The sequence below is a fragment of the Tupaia chinensis genome, unplaced genomic scaffold (assembly GCF_000334495.1).
Source record: "Tupaia chinensis unplaced genomic scaffold, TupChi_1.0 Scaffold000561_1, whole genome shotgun sequence".
Lineage (NCBI taxonomy): Eukaryota > Metazoa > Chordata > Mammalia > Scandentia > Tupaiidae > Tupaia > Tupaia belangeri.
Genome location: NW_006160074.1, coordinates 2,693,555 through 2,701,972, shown reverse-complemented (window position 1 = coordinate 2,701,972; position 8,418 = coordinate 2,693,555). Strand labels below are relative to the sequence as shown.

The 8,418-nt window shown below is 56.1% G+C and overlaps 1 protein-coding gene across 7 annotated transcripts in view; it reads right to left on the bottom strand.

The window, feature by feature from the left end:
• The window catches only part of DGKZ (diacylglycerol kinase zeta), a 46,350-nt gene that overhangs the window by 33,188 nt on the left and 4,744 nt on the right, over positions 1–8,418 (bottom strand). For 5 of the 7 annotated variants that reach the window (XM_027775407.1, XM_027775406.1, XM_006157773.3 and 2 more), the window contains exon 1: positions 1,911–2,101. The exons of 1 other annotated variant lie outside the window; for it this stretch is intronic. In XM_027775407.1, the coding sequence (XP_027631208.1) occupies positions 1,911–2,086 (176 nt within the window). In that variant the 5' untranslated portion in view covers positions 2,087–2,101. Of the gene's footprint in view, positions 1–1,906; positions 2,102–8,418 lie in introns of those variants that run through there. One more of the 7 variants, XM_027775408.1, reaches the window with a different exon arrangement.

Sequence of the window (8,418 nt, the reverse complement as noted above, 5' to 3'; positions counted from 1 at the left end):
CGGGCGGCCCTGGGGGGCGGGGCTTAGAGGGGCGGGGCAGCAGAGACTCCGCCCCCAGCCCCTGGCTGGTCCGCCCGCGTAGGACGGAACTCGGGCCACGCACCCGCACTGCGCGCACCCGGGCAGAATTGTTCCCTCGCTTTAGCCCTCCCCTACCAAACAACCCACATGCTCACAAGTGTACACCCGCGAGGGCGGCTGTCACCACCTCCCTTCCGAATACAGTCACAGAACAGCCACATGGAATACATTCTGCTCTTGCACGCCTGGTGCCACTCAGCCACTCACACATTCCCCAGCCTTACCCCCTTGGTCCTCGCAAATCACACCCACGGGAACCAGAGTCGCATAGTGCCCGCCACGCACCCAGAACAAACAGGCCCTTCACAAGGTTGTGCTGGGAACATGCCACCCCAGCCTTCCAGACTCAGGGACCACAGTCACTTAATGATCCTCACATCCCAACAAAGAAGACACATACTTCTCACACAAACACATCCTTCCCCACTCACACATGGCTTCCAACCCTTTCACCCACTTTGAGTGCATCGCATCTTCCCAACGCTATATCCAATGGAGCCTACAGATCTCGCACTACAGGAACCCCCTGCACACCTCTTACACACTCAAACACACACACGAGGGCAACAGTTACAGCCTACCACCCTCTTGCTCACATCTATACACACAGACATAGGACATACACATCTCTCTGGCCAGTCACTGTGCAGCAGTAACGGCCCCCAGATATACTGAAGCCATATAGGAAGGTCCCGGGTTCGCATCCTGTGTGTGCAGGAGGTGGCCAGCTAGGGTGGGGGGGTGGATTATGGTGTGAGGACTTGGTTGGGGGTGCCTGTCCCTCATGCTCCCTCTTTCTCTTTCTGTGTAAACTGTATACGAACACATCTTTCTGCTATGCACGAATACCCACCGGGACCATGAATATATGCTGCTATAGCCCTCTGACACACACATCCAGTAATATACCCCGCGCACACACACAAACACACCAACACACCCCCAAAGGCAGCAGAGATTGTCCCCCTCCAGAAATGAGAGCAACTGGAACCAGAGCGGTTGACTGTGGGGGCACAGCTCCCCGTGCTTGGACACAGCTCAAACTGTCTGTTACCCCTGCAAGGCTGACAGGGAAGGCGGGTCCCCACACCCTGCCACCCTGATGCCCACAGCAGCTGCCCGCTGTTTCTGCTTAAGCTCTTCTTTGCAAAGCCACATCCTGTGTCACCTTCACTTTCACCCTCTGCTCTGAGGTCCTGGCAATCCATATCCCATCCTCTACCAGCTAAACATAGTCAGTGCCAGGGTCATGGGCAAGGAGCTCCCAGAGGCCGGACCTCTCCCAGCTCCCTTTGGGTCTCCTGTGGGCCTGGGGAAGGGAGCTGGGGACCAGCCTTCCAGCCAGCAACTGGCATCAGGGTGACGGGAAGAGGGCACAAAAGTCCCCAAAGGGACCTGACAGTGGCCTCTTGGAGTGCATTTAGGGAAGTTTCCCAACGGTTCTCACACCGAGCTCTGAGAGAAGACCAGAGATGGCCGGAGACCCCGCTGAGTCTCCTCCCTGCTGATTCAGACGCCTTCAGCATCCAATGCCACACTCTGACAGGGGCGCCTCCCCCAGACCCTCAGCTGTTACTTCCAACTCCTAGCTTAGAAGACTGGGCACTGGAGGCCCCGAGCTTCCTGAGCTCAGCCCTCCATCTTGCTGACCCCCTACAAGAGTGTCCCCCACTCTGCCAAGAACCCCCTTGGTCTCCTCTGCTCCTCTGCGGAGTTGCTGGATAATGGATGGGTAACCCCACTTCTGCCACTGCCTCCCCCCCAGCCCAGACAAAAGACTCAGAAGGGCAGAGGCCCGCGCCCACTCCCAGAGCACCCCTTGTACCTACTGTGTCTGGGGGGCCTCGGCTGGGATCTGTGGCACGTCCCAGGAGCGGTAGCGCCACATCTGCCTCAGTGCCCCCGGCTGCTCCCTTTCTTCTGTGCCCAGCGCCTCCGCGGGGCCCAGAGCTGCGGCCTCATTGCAATCTCCCCAAGCACTGTGGCTGGCCCCCAGCACGCTCATCCTGCCCGGCGACTCTCTTCCTCTTTCGGCACTTCCTGACCGGGGGGGCCTGCTGGAGGCCGGCTGGCCGCCTGAGCGGAGGACCACAGGGCTCATAGGCGCCTTCCGCTGGCTGGGCAGGAGGCTGGGTGAGGAGGCAAGGGGCAGGTGGGGACAAGCCCAGCCCAGCAGCCAGGAGACAGCCCCGAGTCAGAGGCTGCCAGGCAGCCACCAGGCCTGCCCGGGCTGGACTCTGCCTGTTAGCCCCAGTCTGCCTTTCTTGCCCACGTAACCTCCCTGGTTTCACCCTGTGGTCCTGTTGAGGACTCCGACGTCATGACAACCACTGAGTACACTGATTGGGGGTGCATGACCTCACCTAACACAAGGTCAGGCACGTGAGCTGGTGGCACCGTGAAAACGGCAGTGAGGAAGGAGCCTGAAGACACAGGTGCAAGTCCTTCTCCACCACTGGCCAGCTGCATGACCTGGGTTAGGTCAGAAACCTCTCTGAGTTGCATTAAATTGCTTTTGAAATAAGGAAGAATAGAAACAGATAAACTAATGAATACATGTGTCAGGGAGCTTATCTGAAACTCGGTGTTTTCATCGGTATGATAGAGTGATAATTGTGCTCATAGAGTCACATGAGGATTAAATAAGAGATGAAAGCGCTTGCAAAGTAGTTTCTTCTGTAAATACTCACGAGTGACTTCTGATCACACACTGTATCAGGGAACACAACAGCTTCGAATTTTTTGGGGGGAGATTTTGACTATAGGGCATGTGCCATTTGCTGGAGAGACAGAGAGACAGAAAATGAGAAATCGCCCCCTAGGAGGATGGCCAGGCCTCAATCCCCTCTCCTCCATTCTCCTCTTGGGATTTCAGGCACACACGCACATGCGCCCGGTGTGAGTTTTGAAGCCACCAGGTCTGGGACTCGAGCCACGGTTGGCCACGTGGGAGTTCAGCAACGTAACCACTACACCATCTTCTGGCCCCAGGGCTTAGATTTTAGTGGGACAAACATCCGGAAAACAGCCAATGTATTAGGTTGTTGGGAAAGTCATGACTTGTTTTTGGTTTTCTATGCAAAAAATGTGTCGAGAATTTCCTGCCAACCCAATGTAATACACTGTCCCGTGATGAGATATGCTAGAGAAAATATAAAGCCAAGAAAAGGGGGAAGAGCATGATGACAGGAGTGCAGCCGAGCTAGGGAAGTGACATAGGACAGACCTGAATGAATCTGGAGAGTGAACCGTGTGACCTTCTCGGAGAACGGTGTTCTAAGAGAAAGGAACAGAAACGGCGAAGGCCCTGAGAGAGGAGTGTCCTTGCTGTGTCTGCAGGAGAGCGGAAAGGCCAGTGTGGCTGAAGAGCAGGGAGCTGGGGGATGCCCCGGGAGCTGGAAAGACCTCTGGAGACCAGACTGTGCTGGTCTTTACTCACTCTTTATTCTTAGGCTTCGTTCTGGGGAGATCAGATCGCACCTTCCCCGGGTGTGCTCTAATCACACTGCTCTGTAATTAGTCCTCTCGTTGCCTATGTGTTTGCTACTCCAGAAAGGCTGTGAATTTCTCGAGGACAGAAATGGTGTCAGCTCGCCTCGCTAAACATTTACGCTCCAGAACCTGCACAGCCAGGATGCACACGACACCATCCCGGCCCTTAGAAGCCTCCATCTGGTGCTGCAATCAGCTTGGTGTCCTCGAGACTGGAACGTAATATTTTCCAGTAAATATTTGTTTAATAAGCGCATGCTATGTACACAGGGATAAGAAAACGATAGCTAATATTTCTTGGACACTGCCATTCAAGAAACCTTGCTGAATAAAGTCAAGTGGATAAACTAAAGTAGCTCATTGAATCCTCATAATAACTTTGCGAGGCTGATCTTCTGCTCGTCCTTTTACAGGTGGGGAAACGGAGGCACAGAGCTGCCAGGCTGACTCCTCCAAGGTCAGCCAGCTGGTAAGGAGCGGAAGTGAGAACCTAAGCCCAGAGTCTGTGTCCTTGACTCCTGTTGTCCTTGTAAGGTCGGGAACATGGCCAGCTGCTGTCCCTAAGGCTCAGCACCCCTGTTCCCAGCAGCTCTCCCTCCAGTCTGTCATCTCCGAGTCCCTCAAGGAGGGCCCAGCCAGCATGCCGTGGCCTGTCAGAGACTCCCCCCACCAGGCCGGGCCTGTTCTGGGAGGAGGCAGTTGCCTGGCCTTGCCTTCCTCTCCCAGGCATTCTGCAAGTAGCTCGGCAGTTAAACAGAGGAAGTGGGGCTGGGCTTGTTTTCCATCTGAGGCTTCTGGCAGCAGTGGAGCACCAGAGAGCAGGAAATGGGGTTCCTGGAAGGGAAGCCGGGCAGGGTAGCAGCTTTGAGGGGAGCGAGCAGTCCTGATTGTGGGCTCAGGGCCACCTTGTGCTTGCACTCCTCAAAGCTGTCAATGCCAGCTCTGCTTCCCAGGTGGGGTGGGGAGGACGAGGCTGGAAGGGACAGGTGCACAGGCCCGGGGAGGATGCCCTTGGCAGTTCTCGGGACAGCGTGTGCCAGCATTGGGCAGCTGGGGACCCCTCAGCATTCAGCCAGGCACACACGGGAAGAAGAATCTGGGTAAGAAAATTATTCTGGGCTTTGTTGAAGCCCCAGAGAGTGAGGTGTTCTACTTTCTGTGCCCTCGATGAGCAAGTGGGAGCTGGGGGGAAAAATGTGCTAGGGCACCAGGCACTCGGCCCACGACCTGGGCATCCTCTGCTCTCCAACCCGCCCAGCCAGCCTCCTTGGTCTGACCTCCAAGGATCCGCTTGCTTTTCTGCCTGTGTCCAGGTTTTTCCTGAAGAGATTTGCTCTCAGCTCATGCCACGCTGGCCCCCACCTCACAGCAGGTGCTCAATACGCGTTTCTTCTTCCTGCTTTTCACTCTCCTCCAACATACCACCAGACCCCTGCCACTCCACGCTGGCAGCCCTGCTCCCCTCACCCTGTCTGCCTTTGATATTAGGCCCATCGAAATCTCCAGCCTTTGAATCTCAGCCCGGAATGCAAAGGTGGAAAGTTGGAAAGGGCCCCAGACACAGAGTCCACGGGCCCTTGCTGTGTGACTCTGGGCCAGTCATTAACCTCTCTGGGTTGGACCAGGTGATGCCTAAGATCTTCTTTAGATCGACAGTTTCACTGAGGTCTTCAGGTTCTCATTCACTCGTTCATACGACAGCGTTTTATAAATACCTACTATGTACTGAACACTGCTCCCGAACCAGCGTTCCTACACCATTGGCTTTACAGAGGTCCACACTCACTCATTCTAATTATATTCCGGTATCATCTGATCTTTTGTGTACACCATCCTGTCTCCTCATAAGAGGGTTGCGCCCTAAACAGCTCCTAGCTCAGTGCTGGGTACACAGGGATGTGTGCTCCATGACTTCCTGTGGAAGTCAAAATCAGCTGAACATAGGTACCCAAAAACTGAGCAGAAGGAGGGAGACCGGCTCCTCGTTTGCACGCGCATCAGCAGCTAAGCCTGGGAGCCAGCTCTCTGCTGAAGCCCTTGGGAGCAACCCAGGGCCAGAGATGACCTGCCAATCCCTGGCCCCTGCCCAGGTGCTGGGCCTCTGACCCGGCGGAGGAGACAGATATATCTGAGTTGGGCTGCAGGTGCTGCTGGCTGCTAAAAGATAGGGGATTAGGCCTCTCCACAGCCTCATTAAAGCCAGGAGCAGGAGAAAATCTGGAAGAGGAGCTGGAGAGAGTCCTGCGGGAGGCCCTACAGCACGGGAGAACTGCGGCACGGCACTGCAGCCAGCGTGGCTGTCAAAGGCGGTCCTTCACACCGTGACCTCTCTTGGAAGCTGTCTTTCGACACCTTGGTACCCAAGCTGGAGGGGAAGGAGGAACCCTAGTCAGCTGGGTCTACTCTAAGGCGCTTCCTTCTGCTTCCAGCCTGGGCGATATCGAGTCTCCAGCGCAGGATCAGCAAGCCTCCTGCCCTCTGGGCCTCCAGGTCCTGTCTTCAGGGTTATAGAGCCTGACCGCAGAACCTCCTATCAGCCCCACTCCCCTGCCATACCACCCTGCCTAGGGACGCGTGCGCTTAATACGCAGCCAAAAGAAAGGATGCGTGAGGATAAGAGGCTGGTTAAAAAGGCTTAGGCGTGGGAGGCCAGGAGATAGTGTAGCAGTTACGTTACTGGACTCCACATGGTCGACTGTGTTCAAGTCCCAGGCCCGCCGGCATGAAAATCACACTAGGCGCATGTGCATGTGTGCCCAAGATCCCGGGAGCGGATTGTAGCATGGCTATTCCCCTCCAACCCCCACCCCCCCAGGGAGGGTTCTCACTTTCCCTCTCACTATCTCTGTCTCTTGGTCCAGTAAGCGCAAGCACCCTAAGGCAAAAACCTCTGGGGAAAAAAAGAAAACGTTTGGAGTGAAAGGGATGGGTCTGGACCGGGGACCGGTTACTGACTGTGCAGCCTGAACAAGTTGTTCAGCCTCGCTGAGGCACAGCTTCTCGCCTCGTAAGCTGCTCCCCACGGCCCTTTGACTGCCACCTCTGTGTACTCTGCTGTCCTTCCCAAGCACCCGCAGCCCCGAGCACCCCGTAAGCCCAGAGCAGAAAGTTCAAGTCTTGTCCCAATGTCACTGAAGACATTCTCCCCAGCCCTTGTTCTTGGGACCTGGACACTGGAGAGGTCTCACTGAATGCTCTGAAAATACACTCGCGCAGGCAAAAAATGGGGCTCTAACCCAGGGTTCCTGATGCCTGCCCCACAGGCCCCCATCTCAGCAGCGCACCGAGAACCTCTCCAAAGGCCACACTTAAACTGGCTCTCCTAAGATGCCCAGAGAGCTTGCGCCCCTGGTGTAGAGGCTGAGGCACATGAACCTTCGGAGGCTGTGCTGAACTCCTGTGCCAACATGGGGTCGTTTAAGACCCTTTCCCAGTCTCCCAGTCCCTGCACTGGGCCTTCAGGAGGAGCCTGGTCCCATCGCTGGCTCTGCCCTCCCTGGCCTTTGACTTACTGGTCAGCAAGAACCTCAGGTCCCAGAGGGAAGGAAGGAGTTCCGGCTGGGCCTGGGCCCGGCCCTTCCCAAAGGAAGGAAAATGGATGGACCCCCCGGCTTCCGGCTTCCTCTGCCAGCGGCCCCCTCCCCCTGCTCCAGCTCAGCTCTGCCCCCGGTTTTTGCATTTTTAATTCAGGACAGAATGTGATCTCTTGCAGCTCCGTGCTTTATCCTGTTGCTATTTAAATTACAAATCGGCCCATCTCCCTGTCACTCTTGGGTTATTTTTAGCTGCTGGTAAATAGCAGGGAGAGTTGGATCAGGTGCCCCTCCCTCGAGGAGCTGTGTACCCACAGCCGCGTGCCCGCAGCGGGGGGCACCCTCCTCTGCCAGTTGGCACCCATGGTTGCAGGCACCCTTCCCCCGCCCCTTCCCAGAGGTGGGACTGGGAAGGGGCTGGGGGATGGGGAGGGCCTTGGGCTGGGACACAAGCTCAGCCCCTGTTCTTAGTCTCCTCTGGCTCCGTTAAGCTTGGTCACCCCAAGTTTCACCATCCATGCATTGCCCAGGGCCCACCCCTTCAGGGCGGGTGCCTACCCGAACTCCCGACCCACCAGAAGGGCAGGATACAAGTGCACAAAGATCTGACATTTCTCTCCAGCTTGGAGGCAGGACTTCACATCCTTATCTTCTTCCATCTCCCCAGCCAGGTCTCCAGTCGGTATTATTGCTCCCGTTTTCCATGAGGAACCCGTCAGAGGTGAAAGTGACCTGCCCAGCTAGGAAGGGGCGGGGCTGGAATTCCAACCCCGTCTCTGACTCAGAAGCCTGCAGGGATGGGCAGTGCGCGGCCTCTCTTGGACGCATGTAGGCACCACTGTGCTCACCCTCGGCTGTCATCTCCTGTGTGCCCATGTTGGGGACAGAGGCTGGAAAACTGTGGCCTGGAGGCACCTCCAGCCCACTGCCTGCTTTTGTAGAGCTTAGGAGCTAAAAATGATTTTTATGCTTTTAAATGGTTGGAAAAAAAGCAAAAAAAAATTAAAACACTATTTAGTGGCAGTGGCAAGTATATGAAATGTAAAGTTCAGTGTCTATAAATAAGGTTTTACTGGAACCAGGCACACTCGTGCGTTTCCACATGGTGACTCGTCTGCACCAGCGCGGCAGAGTCCGACCTGCGGGGCCTGAATTCCACACGGCTGGCTCTGGGCGGGATCCGCTTTGGTCAAGGGCAGCGACCATGTATCCTTCCATCTCAGGCAGGGGCTGGATGGGGTCCGAATTCCGGGTTCTCCTCGGAGACCCTTCTGGGGCCACAACAGAAGTCAACACAGGGAAGCCCTGGCCA